Source organism: Cnephaeus nilssonii (genome assembly GCF_951640355.1).
Source record: "Cnephaeus nilssonii genome assembly, chromosome: 7".
Lineage (NCBI taxonomy): Eukaryota > Metazoa > Chordata > Mammalia > Chiroptera > Vespertilionidae > Cnephaeus > Cnephaeus nilssonii.
In genome coordinates, this window is record NC_137078.1 from 93053270 (window position 1) to 93073249 (window position 19980).

General features: G+C 57.0%; 1 protein-coding gene across 1 annotated transcript in view; it reads right to left on the reverse strand.

Moving 5' to 3' along the window:
* Positions 1-10703: 10703 nt before the first annotated feature.
* IGSF21 (immunoglobin superfamily member 21) overlaps positions 10704-19980 on the reverse strand; it is a gene marked incomplete at both ends in the record, with an annotated part of 207399 nt that continues 198122 nt past the window's right edge. The window contains 6 exons of the mRNA XM_079776571.1: positions 10704-10777; positions 11798-11836; positions 12206-12398; positions 12967-13052; positions 15986-16460; positions 19656-19771. Of these exons, the coding sequence (XP_079632697.1) occupies positions 10704-10777; positions 11798-11836; positions 12206-12398; positions 12967-13052; positions 15986-16460; positions 19656-19771 (983 nt within the window). The remainder of the gene's footprint in view (positions 10778-11797; positions 11837-12205; positions 12399-12966; positions 13053-15985; positions 16461-19655; positions 19772-19980) is intronic.

The window sequence follows — 19980 nt, forward strand, 5'->3', positions numbered from 1 at the left end:
GGCACATGCCCGGGTTCTGGGCTTGATCCCCAGTGCGGGGCGTGCAGAAGGCAGCCGATCAATGATTCTCTCTCATTGATGTTTCTCTCCCTCTCCCCCTCCCTCCCTCTCTGAAATCAATAAAAATATATTAAAAAGAAAAATCATAAGAAAATAAGGCCCGTAGCCCCACTGTAAGAGCTCAATAAACATTTGCTGTTGTGGTGCCAGGTGTTTGCTAGGTATGACGCCATAGCAACCACGCCCTCACATCCGGACCTGCCATGCCCTCAAGCCCGGGGAGGGATGCATTCTGTGGTGCTGGCATTCAGTCACCGAGGTAACTGGCTCCTCGGGGCTGCCAAAATGAGTCCCTGTCCTCTTAGCCCAGAGCACCCCGACGGTGTGAACCACCACAATGCCTTCTGTGGATCCTGGCCGCCCACCCAGGGGCAGAGCCTCGAACGTCCTGTCCACTTTTGGAGCTGCCCCTCTCTGTAGGCACGGGCCATCTGGTCCCCGTTTAGGGAGAGGAAAGCTGCCCGGAGGCTGCCTGGCACACACCTGGGCCCTGTGAACAACGTGGCCCGCGTGCTGAAGTGGGCGGCAAATCCATGTGCCCAGCGTGGCGCAAACCTGCTGGCGCACTGCAGTAAAGCCGCCTTCGACTTAATATATGCTAATTAGATTTTAATGGGATTCAGATTTCCAACAGTAGTGCAGTGTTAGCCAGGGTAAGTTATAATCATATCTAATTGGTAATTCTAACATAACAAATTTCTTGGATAAATTATTCTTAGTTAATAGTCCCCTAGGAACAACCTCAACACACACACACATGCTCACTCACACACACACACTCACTCACTCGCACACATATATATTTTAGGAAAAAGTAAGAAAAAAGAGCACGGCGGAAGCAGGCAGGCTTACAGCAAGGCTAGCTGCTATTTAGAAGCTGGACTCTTGCCCTAACCGGTTTGGTTCAGTGGCTAGAGCGTCGGCCTGCGGACTGAAGGGTCCCCGGTTCGATTCTGGTCAAGGGCATGTACCTTGGTTACGGGCACATCCCCAGTAGGAGGTGTGCAGGAGGCAGCTGATCGATGTTTCTCTCTCATCGATGTTTCTAACTCTCTCTCCCTCTCCCTTCCTCTCTGTAAAAAAAAATCAATAAAATATATTTAAAAAAATAATTAATAAAACCTGGACTCTTCAGGACCTTGGCCAGAGCCCCCAGCCAAAGCCTTTGCGTTGCTACCAGAGTTCAGAGGCCTGAAGGCAGGAGTGGTGATGCAGGTGGGTGCCTCCTCTGGTAGACTGCTCCCATCCCCAGGAGGTGGCACCAGGCTCAGGCCTCAGCCCCTACACAGGGGAGGCCCTCCCCACCGCAGGAGCTCCTCCCCCCGCCCCCATCTGTATTGGAATCCTCCCCCGTGCAGATTCCAAGGCTCCGAGGGGATGGAAGGGGGCTCCGCCGGCTGAGTTAATATTTTCTCGACCAGGCAGACAACTGAGGGTTTTTCCAGAAAGAGGGGTGGGTCAGCCATCCTGCCTTCTGGTCGTCACTCTGCCACCAACCTGCTGTAGCCTGGGCAGCTGCCTGGCCTCCGCTCCCCCAGCGGCATATTGACCGAGACAACCCGTCCTGATTCAGCCGGAAGAAGGAAGGAGCCTGCTCTCTGGCCCTGGGGGGAGGGCGGACCTCCTGCAGCCCAAAGAGGGCCTGCAGGGCAGGCCTCCCTTTTTCCTTCTGCCTTTTCTGTTGGGCCACTCCCTGTCCCCCTCAAGGCCTGCACCAGATTTCCTGTGGTTTGGAACAAGGGAAAGATTGCGAGCTCTTTACCCAGGCAGCTGTAAGCTCAGATCCCAGAGCTGGGCCTGTAAGCTGTGTGATCGTAAACAAATTACTTACCTCTCTGAGCCTCTACCGGTGCATCGATAGTGTAAGGAACATCCATTCACAGAGCCAGTGAGGTGGATGGAGTGCCTGGCAAGCAGTCGGTGCTTCATGAATGCTGGCTGTTCTCAAGGCACATGGTCCCAAATCAGCATCTTCTCTTGGGCCCCAGACCTGCTGGGCACCACCACGGGCACGTCCCTCCTCCTCCAAGGTCAGCTGGTCCGGCATCAAGCTTACAGTCCTCTGAGTTCTCTCCTGAGTCTCTGCCTGTGCAGGCCAAGGTCCTCTGGTTTGTGTCACGGTGCCCCCTCCCTCATGTCTCACAGCCTCCATTCCCGGGGGGCCCGGCCTCCTCCCAACCTGCGCCCCTCAAGCCCCACTGCTGGCCCTGCTCCCGGTGGTCAGACCCGCTCCCGCCCTGGCAATGCCTCACACGGAGGGCTCGTCCCTGGGCAAGGTATGCAGCCCCTCTGAGCTTTATCTCCTCCTTTGGAAAGTGGGCTGCAGGGTTGTTTTAAGGGCTAACGTATCCAGCACCATGTGCAGTAAGTCATCAGGGCTTGGCACACCGAGGGCCTTCCTCTCCAGCCAGGGCCACTGCCCTTCACGGAAACTCCTACCAGAACTGGTTACGTGAGCCACTAACTGGCCTCCTACGCCAAGAGCAGGCTCCTCAGAGTTGACCAGGCCCCCAATGACCTAGGATCCTGTTACGATGCAGATTCTGATCTAGCAGGTTGGGGTGGGGCCGAAGGTTCTGCAGGTCTAGCAAGTTCCCGGGGGATGCTGGGAGCACACTGAGGGAGGAGGCTCTGGAACTGCCCACTCGGATTCCAAGCATCTTCTGTGGTTCTCAGGCTCCCACCGAAGCTGCCTCCCTGTCGCACAGTGAGCCCAACGGCAGCTCACACTGAGCACGTTCAGTGTCCCCGGGCCTGTCCTCCGAGCTGCCCATCTGTTCATTCATGTAATTCTCTGGTGAGCGCCATGGGCACCGGCCTGCCCGTGTTACAGGCGAGGGAGCAGAGGCGCAGAGAGGTTGAGTAAAGCGCCTGAGTCGCAAAGACAGTGTGAGGCCGAGCTGGATTCAGAGCCAGGACGGCCTGTGTGCTTGACCTTGGCGGCGCTGCTGGCTCCTCTGACAGCCTGGGAGTTGAGGGACGTGGGGAGGGACTGTCCCCTGTGGTCAGAGAGGGAAGGTCCCAGGGGGAGGTTGAGTTTGGGAAGGTGGGGTGGGGACCCCAGTTTAGAAAAAGGACTCCTCCAAAGTGCTTTTTGTCTGTGCCCCTCCAGGATCAAGGGAATGAGAGGCTGGAGGGAATGGCGGCCTGGGGCTGGGTGGGCGGCGGCTGCCTGGGGCGGGGGAGGGGGTGAGGGGAGAAGAGCAGGGGGAGGCAGCTGCCAGAAGCTCTGTCACAGGTCTGATGCAGCTGGCAGCCAGGGCTCTGCTGTGTGTGCTGACATTTAGGCCTGCCACTGATGATTGGGCCCATTTCGGAAAAGTGCATGTATTTTGCACATCTATTTCCTTCCACCCGTCACTCAGGCCCGCCGTGCCCACAGGGGGCCAAGGGCGCAATCACGGACATAACAGCCTAAGTGCCTTTCGGAAGGGCCCGCTCTGGCCTGGTTTGCCTCCACCTCCCCCTGGCTGCAGGCCGGCCTCTCCCGCTCCATCCGTGTCTCTCTCCTTTCCCCTTGCTGTCTCTCTGCATCTCCTCCTCTTTGTTTCTGTGTCTAGACTGGCTCCCCCCTTCCCCCACCCTCTCTGTATGGCCTGGAAAGTTCTCTTCAAGAATCTCTCTCCCAAGTGACCCCTTCTCTGCCCCCTCCATCCCCCGTCTTCAAATCCCTCCGAGGACCCTCCTGTCTCCCAGATGTCTGATCCCAGGGTGAGCCTGACCCTAGTGCACAAACAGCTCTCCTTGGCCGGGGACCCCTTCCCCCTCTCCCTCCCCAACACCCCTCCCTCCCTCCCTCCCTTCCCCTCTCCAGGCCAGCTCCTCTCTGCTCCTTCTAGCCTCTTCCCCTCTCCGCTCCCCTGACTCACCTCTGCCTCAGGACCACCTCCCTCTCCCTGCATCTCCCTTTCATCTTCCTGACCCTGGCCTACCTGCCTCTGCCCAGGAAACGGACAAGTGTGCATCCAGGTTGGGGCCCGCCCGGGGCTGTCAGCTCCCCTGCGAGGCAGAGCCCAGGGCCTTGTTTTGGGTTTGTTTTCTCAGCTCCGTGTACACGCGTGCATTTCATAAAGCCGAGGGCCTTTCTCGTCAGCAGGGCTGAGCCCTTGACCCTGAGGCACCAGACCCACCTGTAGAAGCCAGAAATCACTGCTCCATGTCTCCCCACAGACAAGGTCATCGTGGCCCTGGGCGGAGCTGGCTGCTGGCATCTCTGGTGCCTGTGGTGTAACCGGGCCCCCAGACCCTCTCCTGCTTGGCTAATAGCTCGGCCAGGGTAGAAGTAGGAGGGGCAAATATCTCCATTCATGGAGGTGAGTGGGGCAGAAGGCCACATGACTCTCCTTGGGGATGCTGTGCCACCCCAAGATTGAGGAGAAGATGGTGACCCCAGGCTTTGCTTCTCTTGCAGGTGCCCAGGCCTTGGGACCCCCAGCAGAGCCACCTCCTCCCCTCCTCCCCAGAAGGGGCAGCCCTGGAATGAATGCCGTCTGCCTCCCCCACTTCCCATGACCTGTTCACAGCTCGAAAGCCCAGGCCAGACAAGGGCGGTCCATCGCGGAGCTGCTGCACATGAGACTGCTAAGAGCTCCACTGACCAGAGGTGGGCTGACAGCTGGCCCATGTGCTGTGGATAGCGGTTCTCTGCATCTGCCCCGTCTCCTGAGCACCAGAGTCAGTGGGCACCTGGCATAGTGGCCCAAGGGGCCATTGGCCAGCTCGAGGGGCTTCTGCAAAGCCAGAGCACCATGGAGGTGGGGTGTCAACCCATGGTGGGCAGGGACAGGCCTGGCTTGTGCTGGGAAGAGCAGTGGGCAGAGTGGGAGCTCCCAGGGGACCAGGACTGGGTGTCAGGCCCAGACCAGCTGCCATGCACCTGGCTGATCTGCCTTTGAGCCAGGAGGTGCCTCAGGGGACAATGCAAACTGGACCAGAACGCGGGGCCCTCTTTCTCCCGTGACTGCAGCGTTTGGGCTGGTGCCCGAGAGATAGCTGAGGCATCGGAACTGACCTGGAGCCAAACTGTGAAGGTGGCAGCATCGATTCCGAGGCCCCCTGCTAGCCTTCAAGTCCTGGCTGCACGTCACCACCTCCTGGGAGCCTCCCTTGACCTCCCCAGGTAGAACAATCCTTCACCCATTCTGTGACCGCACTGTGCTCTCTCTCACTTTTCCCTCAATGCTTATTGCATAGGGTTCCCATTCTTTTTCCCTCTGTCTGTCATTCCAGACGGATCTGGGGCTCTTCCGTGGCAGATTCTGCCCAGCCTGTCTCTAGGCCTCCCTGCCTGGCGTAGAGCCAGGCCAGGGGTGCTAAAGGTTCATCAGATGAGTGAACGAGCCAGTGGATGAATAAATGAAGCGTCCATCTTCCTTCTCAGGTTGGGCTCTGTTTTAGTCATTCCCCCCCCCCCCCCCCCCCCCCCCGCTTCAATCCCAGGCTGAATGAAGCATGCTCTCCAGCCTGCTCAGGACACAGAATCCTCAAGTTCAGGCCCCCATCCACTGTGGTACTCAGCTGGCGTTCTCCGGGTGTGTCCCCGCCACTTTATGTGGTTTATCCACTTGCTGCTGAGATATTAATGCACCTGCGGGGTCAGTGGAGCCCAATGACTATGATGTTAATAGGGCAAAGCAATTTCAATTTCATGCCTACATGGGCTTCCCTCTATTAAGGCAAAGAGAGGGAACAAATCCTTTTTTATTCCTTCCAGAAAACAGTCAAAATCATTGTGTGAAAGAGGCTTAGGGAGGATTGCTGGCAGGCAGCAGAGGCGGGCAGGAGGCTCGTGTGAAACAGATCTGGGGAAGAAGGAAGTAGGTCGAGGTGGCCAACGGTACCATGTGGTTGTTGCGTACCGATCTGGCCTGGGTGTTTATACTGATGCATAGCTGAGAGTCTTCAAGGCTTGAAAATCATCTGCTTCAGTGTTGCTATCAACTTGCAAAACGTGGAGAGGCAAATATTCATTGAATGAATGGATCATTTGTTTGTTATGTTTTTAGGAGAGGAGTTGCTGTGAGGAGTCATTTGGGCTTCTCCGTTTAAATGAGAGTATGTGAACATGGAGGGTGGGAAACCAAGATTCTAGAACATCAAGTTCAGAATGTGGGGCTGCCGTCGATTGCAAAAAATGGCCCTAATTCTGCCTCCTGCTGAATCCACACATGATGCAATGTGACTTTGCAAGCTATTCTCATAAAAAAGTGCCATTTATTTCTTCACCCCTTGAATCGGGGCTGAACTTACGACCTGCGCGCTGGCCAAAACAATGTAGCGGAAGTGACAGAGGGCAAGTTCCCCGAGGCCATGACTGTGTGTGCTCCAGCTCTCCCTGGCTCCTCTGTCTTCACCAGGCTCGTCTGCTGGAGGATGAGAGACCCTATGGGGCTGGGCTGACCCATCTCAGCAAAGGCCACTGTGGACCAGCCAGACCCCAGCTGGCTCAGCAGCTGACTTAGATGCAACGGGAGGTGGGGGGGGGGGTGCCCAGGCTCCATAGGCCAAACCTGGCCCGGATCGGCCGCTGACCACAGCCTAATGAGGAATAATAAATAGCTGTTGTTTTAAGCGACTCCGTTTTGGGCATGTTCATTATACAGCACCATTGCGGCAATAGATAACTGATACAAGAGCCATATGACAGTGTTCCCATTTAATGTGCAGCATCCATCACACTGCAAGCTTGGCCCATGGTGAGTAGTTAATAAATATTTGTTGAGTAAATTTATGTGCTGTCAGAAGCACTGATATAACAACTTGTCTTTCCCCTAAAAATATTCTAAATTTTCTGGTCTCTAGGCCTTTGCTCGTGTTCTCTTTGTCTAGAATATTCTCCATGCTCTGCCTGGTCAGACTCCATTTTTCTTTCAAAGTTCTGCTCATATGTCACGTGTTCTCCATGGTCTCCTCTGACCCCCTCGTTGCACCCCGACTGCAGAGGAATGAATCTCTCGAGCATGGGGGAGGTTCTGCGCTGAGCATCCGTGGCAGTTTGCGGTTCCTTGGTTGGTTGGATAAATGTTCTCCCCTCACTGGGCTGTGAGCTCCTTCCAGGTGGAGAGCACCTCCTGCTGACCCTGCAGCCTGGATGCCCAGCACAGAGCCTGGCCCTTAGCATGTCTTTGGGAGGTGCCCACTCACTCACTCATTCATTTAATAAATGGTTGTTGAGCACCTGCCACGTGCCAGGTTCTGGCCTAAGTGCCGAGGACGCAGAAGTGGAGGATGCAGGTGGGGTCCCCACACTCACAGGCTGACATGCTGGCCAAGGGTAAGGGAGAGACGGGCAATAATAAGTAAGTAGGAAAAGCCTCTGATCGTGACGTGCTCTCTGCAGAGAATGGCATTAGGATGGCGTGATGGGGAGAGGGGCATGGTGGTCAGGCAGGTCCCTCTGAGGGGCTGATAGTGAAGCTGATACGTAAATGGAAAGGAGGAGTCAGCCCTGCAAAAGCTAAGGGGGAGAGAATAGAGAATTCTAAGCAGTGGAAACAGGTTGAACAAAGGTCCTGAGGCAGGAATGGGCTTGAAGAGTCTGAGGAATGGGAAGGTGTGTATGAATGAAGGGGGGAGGGAGTGGGAGAGAGAAGACCAGGAGAGTGTGACTAAGACAAAGCCAGCAGGCTTTGTAGGACTTATAAGGGGTTTGGATTTATTTCCCGTGTCTTAGTCGGTTTGGGCTGCTATACCAACATACCACAGACTTGGTGGCTTCAAAACAACAGGAATTTATTTCTCATCGTTCTGGAGGCAGGAAGTCCCACATCCGGGTGGCAGCATGGTCTGTTTCTCCCAGGTTGCAGGTTGCCAACTTCCTGCTGTGTCCTCACATGGTGGAAGGGGTGAGGGAGCTCTCTGGGGCCTCTTTTATAAGGGCACTAATCCCATTCATCAGGGCCCCACCCTCATGACCGCCGCATCTTCTTATATCATGACATTGGGGTTAGGTTTCAGTGTGTGGATTTGGGGAGAACTCGGACATTGAATCTATGGCAGGTGGGACACCATTGGAGGGTTCTGAGTTGGAGGGCACCGTGGGATGACTTATGTTGAGAAGGATCTCTTTGGCCGCTGTGCGGGGGCCAGATTATTGGGGTGGCAAAACAGCAATCTGAAGACCAAACAGGAGGTGGAGGCAGTTTCCAGGGGGCAGGTAGCTTTGTGTAGGGTGGTGGCAGTGGACAAGGAGAGAAGCCAGTGAATTCAGGATGAGTTTTGAGAGCAAAGTCAACAAGCTATTTGATTGGCTGTGGAGGGGTGAAGGAAAGAGATGAATAGAAGAAAACAGCTAAATGTTGGACCTGGTCAGCTGGGTTGATGGTGACCATTTCCTGAAAAGGGGAAACACCATGTTTTGCAAGGGAAAAATCAGAAGTTGGGTTTCAGCCACATGAAGTTGGAAATGCAATGGGAGAGGGGAAAACAGTAGGAAGTTGGACATCCGAGTCTGGAATTCCAGGGAAACGTTACGGAGTCAGAGATTTGGGCGTCAAGGTGGAAGTTAATTGAATGGGTCATCCAGGTCCTGACTTGGGCAGAGGCAAAGGGGCAGTGATGACAGCAAGAGGACAGAGCCACTACTTCATTCCCAGCCTGGCGTGTCGGGGGGCTTAGAGGTTGTGTAGGCAGGGGTCCCAATTCCCCGGGACATCTCCATGGACTGGGAGAGGCAAAAAGGGCTCAGTGAGGTCATGTATCTCCTGGCTGGGAAGGGAGAGGCCCGGGGCACTCTGAGGCAGAAGAGGCAGGTGAGGGCCTTCCTCCCAGCTCCCCCCTTCCCCCCGCACCCTCTGGCTCCTCTGGCCTGTGCCTCTCCCTGGCAGACCCAATGCACTATGCTCACCCTGTACACAGGAAGACTGCATTTTCCAGCCTCCTTTGCAGCTAGGTTGGGGTCATGTGATTACTCTGATCATGGGATGCAGGCAGAGGTGATCTATGTCACCACTAGGCTTGGTACTTAAAAAAATCCTATGTCATTTTATGAGTTTCCTATTGCTGCTGTAAGGAATTACCACAAGCTCAGTGACTGGAAACAACGCAAATTTATTTCCTTGGAGTCCTGGAGGTGAGAAATCTGGAAAGAATCAATGGTGCAAAGTGTTGGCAGGGTGAGTTCCTCCTGGTGGCTCCCGGGGAGACTCATTTCCCTGCCTCTGTCAGCTTCTAGAGGCAGCCTGCCTGCCCGGCTCGCAGCCCCCTCCTTGCATCAGCCCTGTCAATCTGTTGTTTTCTTCTAGTGCCTTCTCTCTGCCCTCTTATAAGGCCCCTGTGATGACACTGGGCTCAATTGGATGACCCAGAGCCATCTCCCCATCTCAAAACCCTGAAATGAATCACATCAGCAAAATCGATTTTGCCACGTAACGTAACATGCTCACAGATTCTGGGGATTAAGATGTGGACATCTTTTTGGGGAACTGTTATTCTGCACACTGCCCTGACCCTGTAGCCCCCTTTTCCTCTGCCCTGGAGAAGATTCTAGAAGCCACATGTTCCAGCTGGTGTAGCCACAAGGTGAAAGAGGACTGTCCAATCTGCCTTGGGCTTTTCATAGCCACAGATAACTTTTCCTTGTGCGAATGCAGTAAGACTCTGGGGTTGACGTGTTCCTGCAGGCTAGCCTCTCCCTTCCAGACATTGGTACAGTGTGCCACGGGTTCCCCTTGGTGACTCTCAAGTCTCGGCCACAGCTCCGAGAGGCCAACCCAGCCCTGCCAATGACACATTCTTGCCCCCAGAGCTAATCACTGAGTGGCATGGGGACTCTTCTAGTTGATTAGAAAGTTCCGGAACCTCTGTCCCTGACTTACATGTGACCTTGATTGACTGACATTGGCCTTGGCCATGTGACTTGCTTTGGCTAAAGGAGTGGTCATAGACATGACAGGCAGATGCTTTCATGGTGGCTGCATAGTTGGGTTTATTTATACAGCTTTGGCGATCTACCATTGAATGGCCAAATGTCAGAGAGCCGCTTCACCTTTAGCCTGAGCCCCAGAGCAAACACCCTTGGAGGAGACCGGAGCCCAACCCACAGCCTGGAGGCTAGCCAGGAATTTAGGAACAACAGGAATTTAGAATATTCTACTTGTCACCTGAAGCAGAGGTGCCCACTGAGCCCAGACTGGATCAGCTTTACCACTTCATCCTGAATAGGAACATAATCATAGATGCTTGTTGTTGCAGGCCACTGAGATGTGGGTTGGTTTGTTATGCAGCATTATTGTGGCAATAGCTGACCATTACACTTGGCCTTGAGGAACCTTTAATTTCCTGAACGTCTCTGGCTACTCCCCACACCTGGCTGTTAGGATATGCATGAGACTGAGCTGCCTCTCCACCCCTCATCCAGGGAGGAGCATGCTCCGTCTCCTTTGTCACCTCCCTCCACCCCAGGGCCTGTCCCGATGCTGGAGGCCAGGAGGCACCCAGTTGCCATGATAGAACAAATGAAGAACACAGAGCCACAGACCCAGGTGGGGAAAATCGTTCTGTTTGTTTTAATTAAACCGACTGAAGAAGCCAAGACACAGACAGAAAGAGACTAAGAACAAGACTGGAAATAGTTTAGAAAAGAAATGAAAAGCGGTCGCAGAGGTGTCAGTGCCGGGCGGAGTGGCGGGAGCCGGGCTGAGCCTTCACGTCAGCTCCAGGACCACTGTCAGGGCGAGCACCAGGATGAGCCGGACACCAACGGGGCCAGAGGCGGAACCTGTGCCGGGCGCAGGGAGCAGGTCAGAGCCCCAGACCCACCGCGGCGCTTGCTGATGGAGCCTGGGAACGGCGGAGCCTCACAGGGCCCAGCAGAGTCTGGACTTCAGCATCAGGAGGCGCCGCATCTGATCCCAGCTTGGCCACCTGTCCCACCTGAGGTGACCCCCTCATTGCCCTGGGCCTGCTGGGCTGAGGTCAGGCTCCCTGGTGGCCATCAGGACCCTCCAGTGGGGACCAGGACTGGGGGCCCATTCTGAATTGTGAGATGGGCCCAGTGTGGGGAGAGGAGGGCTGGTGGCCTGGGAGCAGTGCCTGGGTCCCTTGGGGTGGTGCCCAGATTGGGGGAATCCTGGGGAGGGCAGTCTGAAGGGCCCCAGAAGAGCCAGCTGTCTGTGCTCCCAACTACCCTATGGAGTGGTCCCGCGTCCCAGACACAGCCCCATTGTCAATGCTGGACATGTGTCCTTGGGATCAGGGAATTGAGTTCTCTGAGTTAAAAACACTGGAGTCGCTGCTCTGGCCAGTTTGCTCAATGGTTAGAGTGTCAGCCAGTGGACTGAAGAGTCACTGGTTCGACTCCTGGCCAAGGGCATGTACCTCAGTTGCAGGTTCGATCCCTGGCCCAGGTCGGGGCGTGAGCAGGAGGCAAACAATCGATGTGTCTCTCTCATGGCAATGCATCTCTCTCTCTCACCCTCTTCTCCCTCCCTTCCTCTCTCTCTAGAGAATCGATGGGAAAAGTACCCTCAGGTGAGGATTAAAAAAAAGTGAAGTTGCTTACTATGATGGTGCTGGGGACACACTCAGTCGCTAGAAATCCCTGCCGCTACTTTGGGGTGCCAACTCCCCTTTATTGCCTCAGTGCCCACTCCTGACCATCTGACCAGATTCTGTGAACTAGAGGCCAGTCTCCTGCCAAGGCTGAGGGGGCGGGGGTGGGCAATGGGAGGTTTGGGGACCAGAGCTTCCAGCCTTGAAAATCACACTTTCCGACAAGGAGCTCTGAGTGGAGACTTACCATTGGAGTCCTCCGTTCCTCTTGGAATATTTGGGTTTTCTGTGGGAAGGAACAGAAAGAGAACTAGCGAGTGGATGGCTTCGGAGCGCAGTAAAGGAGCGCCCCTCTATCCCACACCTGCCGTGTGGTTTCACGTGCTGTCCTGGTGCAGACACAGCCCTGTGGGCTGGAGGTGGCAGCCCATTGTACAGATGGAGAAGCTGAGGGAGGTTATGTCATTTGCCCAAGGTTGCCCAGCTGCGAAGTGGTGGACCTGGGGTTTGAACCCACAGATCTCTGGTTGTAACTGCTGAACCCCAGTGCCTCCCTGTGGGGCACCCTCTCCGGCCCTTCCTGTCCCCTCCTCCTCGGGACAGGGTCAGCCAGAGCCTGGGTGGTCCTCCCGGTCCCCAGGTGGGCGCAGCGTACCGAACACGATGAGCCGGGTGTGCGTGTCGGTGGAGCCCAGCGGGTTCTGGGCTGTGCAGCGGTACATGGAGCCGTTGAGCTCGGCGGGAACCCGCTCCAGCACCAGCTCCCGCCCGTCGAACTCGGTGCTGCCGTCCAGGAGGCGGCTCCCGACCCGCGTCCATGTGAACAGGGGCTCTGGGAAGACCTCGTTCTGTTGGCCAGAGCAGGGGAAAGTCTGGTCACAGGAGAAGTCATTCTGCCAGAGCAGCAAGGGGTCAGAGCCACGGCCCGGCCAGGCCTGGGGACACATGCTTATCGGGTGGGTTCAGAGGGGCTTCCCGCAACACCAGGCAGAGAAGGACTTAGGGCTGGAAAGAAGGTCAAGTCCATGAGGTATGTCTACCCCGGGCTCTAGATGGGTAAGCAAAAACGCAGGAACCCCTTGCCCTTTCTCATCGAATTAGCAGACAGATGAGCAGACTGAGGCCCACCGGCAGGGCTGGAGGTGGAGGGGAGGGTCTCAGAGCCTGCTGCCAGGGAGCCCAGGGCCTGGCTGGGAGCTGAACCCCAGTGCCTCCCTGTGGGGCACCCTCTCAGGCCCTTCCTGTCCCCTCCTCCTCGGGACAGTGTCAGCCAGAGCCTGGGTGGTCCTCCCGGTCCCCAGGTGGGCGCAGCGTACCGAACACCACCCCCAGCTCTGCAGGGGGCCTGCAGAAGGACACCCCACACCTTACGTACCCACCTCCCACACCCTCCCAGGGGCTCAGAGAGAGGCCGACCTGGAATCCATGGACCAGAATCCTCACTGTGTCCCCGACCCGGGCTCTGCTGGGCGTCATCACGATTTTGGGTCCTTTAGGTGCAACTGTAGGGAGAGGAAGGCCAGGTCAGAGGTGTGTGTGGGGGGGTGGGGGGCGCGTTGGGGGGAGACTGGGCAGGGAAATGGAGGAGAAGGTGCCAGTCCAGTTCTAGTCCAGTTCCAGGATGCACATTATTCATTCATTCTTCCGTTCGAGACTGTCTGTATTCATTCACACACATTCCCTGAGCCCCTGTGATGAGTCCGACCCTGGCTGGGAGCTGGGGATCCAACGGTGCACAGAACACGGTCTCTGCCCCAGTGGACAAGGTGTGGGGGATCCTGGGTCTCGGTCCTCCCTGCCCCTCTTCCTTACGCCCTTGTGTCACTCCTCCTTGCACCTCTGAGCGTGGGAGACAGGTGCCCAGGGCACTGCTGTCCTGTGGACAGGCAACATCAGGATGGACGAGCCACTGGGATCACTGGGTCTGTCCCCTCAGGTTTCAGATGGGGAAGCTGAGGCTCATGGGTAACAAAGGGGTCACATGGAGCCAGCTTTCCACATTTCCTGACTTTCTGGCCAGGACTCTGCCCAGAGTCACTCACTCTTTTAACAAGTAATTATTGAGCCAACCCTGTGCCAGGCTGTGGGGCAGGGCTAGGCACAGCGGTGAACAAACCAAGTGCCTGCTGACTTGAGCTTGCGATTTAGTTGCAAACAAGTACACAGACAAGAAACTCCCAGGGAGTGTAGCGTTATGCACAGAATCCGGCTAAGGGTGGGTAGTGGTCATGTCTCTTCCAAGGAGGTGGCATTTCAGCTGGGACAGGAAGGTCCTGAGGAGGGTTCCAGGCAGAGAGAACAGCCGGGGGGTGGCACTGAGGCAGAGGGTCAGGGGGTCAGGAGGGTGGGAGATGGGAACAGATTCAGTAGCTTCCTGGGCCATAGTGTTCTGACCAGAGTGCCAGGCCTGGGCCACTCCCTGTGAACACCTCACAGAGGTGTTGGAGGAGAAAGCTCTGTCCCGGGTCCGGGCTGGCATGGGATCTCCCCCTCTGCCCTTGCCTGCTCGCCTAGCCTCTCCTTCCCACTCAGAAGCTCAGAGCGAAATCAGAGCAGCGGGCGATGTGGGTGGTCTCCCAGGCCCTGCCAACTTCATTCTCTGAGAAGGAGACCAAAGGACTGTTAATTAAATCACAAGCAAGACATCTGAGGTGCCCCAGGGGGCGGACGGAGCCTCATTGGGAAGAGCTGGGCCTGCTTCGAGGCGGGAAGGGCGGGGAAGGCCTGTGGTTGGTTTCTGAGTCTGTATCCATGGGAGCGAGGGGTGGGGGGTCCTGGCCCGGGAGGCGGAGAGCAAGTTCTGCTCTATTCTGTGAGCCTTGGCCCAGTCACACCACCTGGCATTCCCCCCGTGCAAATGGGAACAGTGATAACGGCCAGTGTCCACCCCCACCCTGGATGTTAGGAAAATCAGGAGGTAAAGGTCTGAGGGCTGAGATCTGCCAGGGACACATGCAGCACGGGGCACTATGCTCACTCCTTATGTGCATGATCTCATTGAACTTCACGACCTTTCGGAGATTGTCCCAAGGAGATGCAAGCTTAGGGCAGTGGTCGGCAAACTGCGGCTCGCGAGCCACATGCGGCTCTTTGGCCCCCTGAGTGTGGCTCTTCCACAAAATACCACGGCCTGGGAAGACTCCACTGGGAGACTATTTTGAAGAAGTGGTGTCAGAAGAAGTTTAAGTTTAAAAAATTTGGCTCTCAAAAGAAATTTCAATCGTTGTACTGTTGATATTTGGCTCTGTTGACTAATGAGTTTGCCGACCACTGGCTTAGGGGGCTCAAGTCACTTTCCGCCTTCTTTATTCACACTCTGCAGTCGGTCCGCAGGTGGGAATGCTGCATGGGGCAGGCAGTGCGGCCCTGGGTATTCTGTCTGCTCTCTCTGTCCTGCTGGGGCAGCACTGTCGGGCTGCGGCCAGCAGAGGGCGGGGAAGGGCGCCCACGTCCAGGAGAGGCCTGAACCCTGAGGTCAAGGCAGACACCTTACCCTTCCAGGTCAGATTCCTCGGGGCCCTGTTTTCTAAAGGCCCATCTCCTCCCTTTAGCCTTGGGCATGGCACACTGGCCCCCAAAGAGAGGGACCCTGATCCCCCCGGCCTCCGGCCTGCCATGTCAACAACCCTTACCTAGTAACTGCCCCTGAGGTCATGAATGGGCCTCCCATTCCATGCAGAAAACCTCTGCCCCCTGAGCGAATGGGTCTTTCATTTCATGCAGAAAACCTCGGTCGCCTCCCGTGTTCCCAGCTGTGATGGAAAAACGCTCCCTGACCTTCCTGTGACCCGACTCAGCAACGTCCCTGAGAAGTCCCAGCCTGTGCTCTTCCCTCACCCAGCAAGCCTCCCTACGCTTTCCACGGTCCATTTCAACCTTGAAAACCTTCCATGGTTTTTAAAAAATGTTTTTATTGATTTTAGAGAGAGAGGGAGAGAGAGAGAGAGAGAGAGAGAGAAAGATCGATGTGAGAGAGAAACATCAATATGAATCGGTTGCCTCTTGCACTAACCCCGACTGGGGACTGAACTGGCAACCTGGGCACCTGCCCTGACTGGGAATCAAACCGGCGACCTTTCGGTGCAAGGGATGATGCTCAACCAACTAAGCCACACCGTCCAGGGCAAAGGCCTTCCATGTTTTCTAACACTGATGCCTATTCTGGATCCTGATGGACCAAACTCCCGTGACCTCTCGTGTCCTGACCTTACCCAGCGAACTCCGCTGGCCCCCCTGGATCTCCCATGCGCTCCTATCCAGCTCAGCAAAGCTCCTGGCGAACGCAGACTTTGACCTCCGTGCCTGACCCTGAGTGCGGTTTGCTCCACCTCCTCCCTGAGTCCATGACGGCCAGCAGCCCAGGGCCCTACCCCAAGGCTTCCCCACCCCCAGTTCTCCAGAAGGCCTGCAGAAGGGCACCCCACACCTTACTTACCCAGCATGACTTCTGCCTGCATGGGCATCGACAGCGCTGGGTGCTTGACCTCACAGCTGAAGAGGGCTTCGTTGTCGATCTGCGGGTTGAGTGTCCAGGTGAGCAGGGCACGCACCTCCACGGTGCCGTCGCTGCCCGGGGTGTGGCTGTGGCGCAGGAAGTAGACAGGCTCGGAGCTGTGGACCCAGCGGGGGAACTCGCGGCTCACCACCGTCTCTGGGATGTTCTCGGTGGTCGGCTGGAGGAGGAGGCTGGGGTCTGGGGTCAGGCCGAGGGAGGGGCGCTCCGTGTAGGGACGCCCACCCCGGTTCTCAGTGTCCATCAGGGACAGTGACCTCTGCACCTTGGTGTCATCCAGGTCTCGGTGCAGGAGGCTGCGGAAGGGCCTGCTGTCCCGGAGGGGCCCAGAGCTCGCGGCCGGCGGCCCTGCCAGCGGCACCGCGTCGATGGGTTCCCCATCTCTTTTGAAATAAACCTGAAATGACAAGGAAGGTACAGGAAGAAGTTTTGTGCCGATGACCTCGGCCTCCCACTGGGCTCTCAGAGGGTGTGGCCGCAAGGAGGCCGGTCCTTCCGGAGCCTCCTCTGCCTGGTGGCCTTCCCGATGGACCTCCTTGTTCGTTTCCCTCCAGCACCCGAGACGGGGCCGGCTGGTTCAGGAGGACAGGCCGGTCCAGGGGGCAGAGGCTCTGCCCATCCTCAGCACTTCCCAGCCTCAGTTTCCCTACTTCATGGGGTGTGGGATGCCTGGGAACAGTGAGCGGACCGAAGGGCCCTGGACAGCCGGGCAGCCTCCAAGGGGTGGTCTGTGCCCACCTGGGGAGAGCAAGAGGAGGGGAGCGCAGGTGGAGGGTGCTGAGATGAAATGAGACGAGGGAAGAATGAGGAAAGGATGTCTGTGCGTGTGGTCCCTCTGCAGGTTTTGGAGAGGAGGCAGAGAGCAGGTGTGTGTGTGTGGGGGAGGCAGGGGAGGGAGCTCGGTGCGGGGGAGGAGGCGAAAGGGGCCATCTTCTTGCTTTTTCTGCTAGCGAGGAATTTGAGTTTTGAGAGGCGGCATTTAATTTAATTTGCTGTCTTTTTATTTTGGTACAGGTGCCCAGAGGCCTGTGGGGATTGGGTGTATTTTTAATAAATCAGATAAGTAAATAGATGGGAGACAGGGAGAGCGGAGGGACCGAAGCAGCTTTCAGGATGCGGGTGCAGGTGAGGGGGGACGAGGAGGAGGGTGAAGGGAGGGAGGAGGGTGAGGGGAGGAGGAGGCTGCCTGAGGAGAGACAGGAGGCGGGGGAGGAAGCGGAATGTGCAGCGCAGAGAATCTGTCAGAGTTTATGGCGCCAAGGAAGAATCTCCCATGCACATAATGGGCTGATTTGGGTTTTTTCTCTCTTTCTTTTTTTGAAAAGTGCTTCAGAAGCACATTTGTTATTTATATCAAAGAATGCTTTCAGATTCTGACCTTCCAGGCATACGTAAGATGAGGAATATGTGTATATATGTTTTTTACTATATATATTGGAATGTTTTAGTGCTGTGTCTTAAATGGCAGGAGCAGGCAGGCCGGGGGAGGGGTGTTCCCACAGCCGCAGTGCCGTGAGGAAACTTCCTTTCGGCCCTTTGGAAAAATGAGGTTTTCTTTGGAGAAAAAGACCAACTTGCTTGATTTTAGGGAGGCCAGGCCTCTTTATGGGCTCCACAGGGGAAACTCGGGGCCATGTCCTGCTCCCACCAGTGCTGGCTTCGAGGTGCCTACTTAGCTGTCCGCTCGGGAGTACAGGTGTGAGTGGAGAGCAATGGGCTTCACCAAAGGCTCATCTCTGCCCACCTATTTACTGCCCCACCTGGGCCTGCGTGCACCTGCCCACTGCCCCACCTGGGCCTGTGTGCACCTGGCTACTGCCCCACCTGGGCCTGTGTGCACCTGGCTAATGCTCCACCTGGGCCTGTGCACCTGGCTACTGCCCCACCTGGGCCTGTGTGCACCTGGCTACTGCCCCACCTGGGCCTGTGTGCACCTGGCTACTGCCCCACCTGGGCCTGTGTGCACCTGGCTACTGCCCCACCTGGGCCTGTGCACCTGGCTACTGCTCCACCTGGGCCTGTGTACACCTGCCTACTGCCCCACCTGGGCCTGTGTGCACCTGGCTACTGCCCCACCTGGGCCTGTGCACCTGCCTACTGCTCCACCTGGGCCTGTGTACACCTGCCTACTGCCCCACCTGGGCCTGTGTGCACCTGGCTACTGCTCCACCTGGGCCTGTGTGCACCTGGCTACTGCCCCACCTGGGCCTGCGTGCACCTGCCTAATGCTCCACCTGGGCCTGTGTGCACCTGCCTAATGCCCCACCTGGGCCTGTGTGCACCTGCCTAATGCTCCACCTGGGCCTGTGTACACCTGGCTACTGCTCCACCTGGGCCTGCGTGCACCTGCCTAATGCTCCACCTGGGCCTGTGTACACCTGCCTAATGCTCCACCTGGGCCTGTGTGCACCTGGCCACTGCCCCACCTGGGCCTGTGCACCTGCCTACTGCCCCGCCTGGGCCTGTGCACCTGCCTACTGCTCCACCTGGGCCTGCGTGCACCTGCCTAATGCTCCACCTGGGCCTGTGTGCACCTGCCCACTGTCTTGGGTCTTTCCGCACCTGTTTACTGCCCTGTCCTGGGCAGCTGGGTGAGGCTGGCCTGAACCCCCTGGTCACCCCTCTGGACGATGCCTGTGAGACAGTCAGGGTCTGGAATGCCTAGCCTCCCACCTTGAACTCTAACCCTTCCTACCACCCCTCACTGATCCCAGTGATGTAAGAAACTCTCAGGGTTAAGACCTGAAGTCCTCCACTACGTCCACACTGGAGGGGCCTTGGGGTCGCACAGCCCGCAGGTTCAGGGTGGCTGCGTGGAGCCGTAAGGGCCAGGGTGCTTCAGAGACCGGTACAGGCCGCGTGCCCCCTTCACTGTTAAATGTTTTATACACGGAGCTTTTGTGTACTTCATTCAGACCGAACGGTCCCACTGCTCCTTAAAACGCTGGAACATGTGCACAGTGCCCAGCCTCTAAAGCTCCTTCCAGAAATGAGCGGCGGAGGGGAGATCCTCCTGCTCAGGGTCATTCAGCGCGTGTGGCAGGCCGGCTGGAGCCAGCTCTCAGCGGTGGCTCCCTCATCCCTGCCCCTGCACCAGCGTGCCAACAGCTCTGGTGCTGGGCCGAGCCCTCGGCGCAGTTAGGGTGGCTGCAGGAGGAAGCTGGCTCACACAGGGACTCCTTCTCTTACCTTCCCTCCTTCCTCCCTCTCCCTCCTCTGTCCTTCCTCCCTCCTCCCTCCCTTCACACTGGACCTGAGGCTGGAATCCCAGCTCTGACACGAGCACCATGGGTGACTCTGAGCTGTCCCTTCTCCTCTCTGGGCCTCATGTGTCTGCATCCTGCTCAATAACTGTTGTGAGTATGAGGGATCCCCTAAAAACTGCTCCCACTGTGTAGTTCAAGGATCCCAGGGTCCAGCAGAAGTGGGGTTCCCCGTGCTGAGAGACTGGGAGCAGGAGAGGCGGTCGGCGGAGTGGACAGGGTCAGACCAAGGCAGATGCGGCAGAGTTCACTTTGCAGGCCTCGCCCTCTCCCCGTCACGACGCAGCTGAACAGGCCAGGGGAGGGTGGGTGGTCCCAGGGGTACTCACCATGGGCGCCGGCTTCCCTCCGGACACGATGCAGACCAGCGTGAAGTTCTGGGCCTGGTAGCGGTTGAAGGGGGCTGGCGTGTCCGCAGCCACCACTTCGATGGAGGTAGGAGGAGCTACCAAGAGGGAAGCACAAAAAGAAGAAGGCTTAGCTGGGAGGTTCCGGAAGAATCCACCGCTTACCTAACATGGGCCAGGCCCCATGCGGAGTGCTGGGCAGGGCTGGGGGCAAATGCTGCCCGACCAGAGGGTGCCACTGTCATCAACCGCAGTGAGAACGTTGTCCCTGCTGGGGTACAGAGAGGCCCTGCCCCACAGGGCTCAC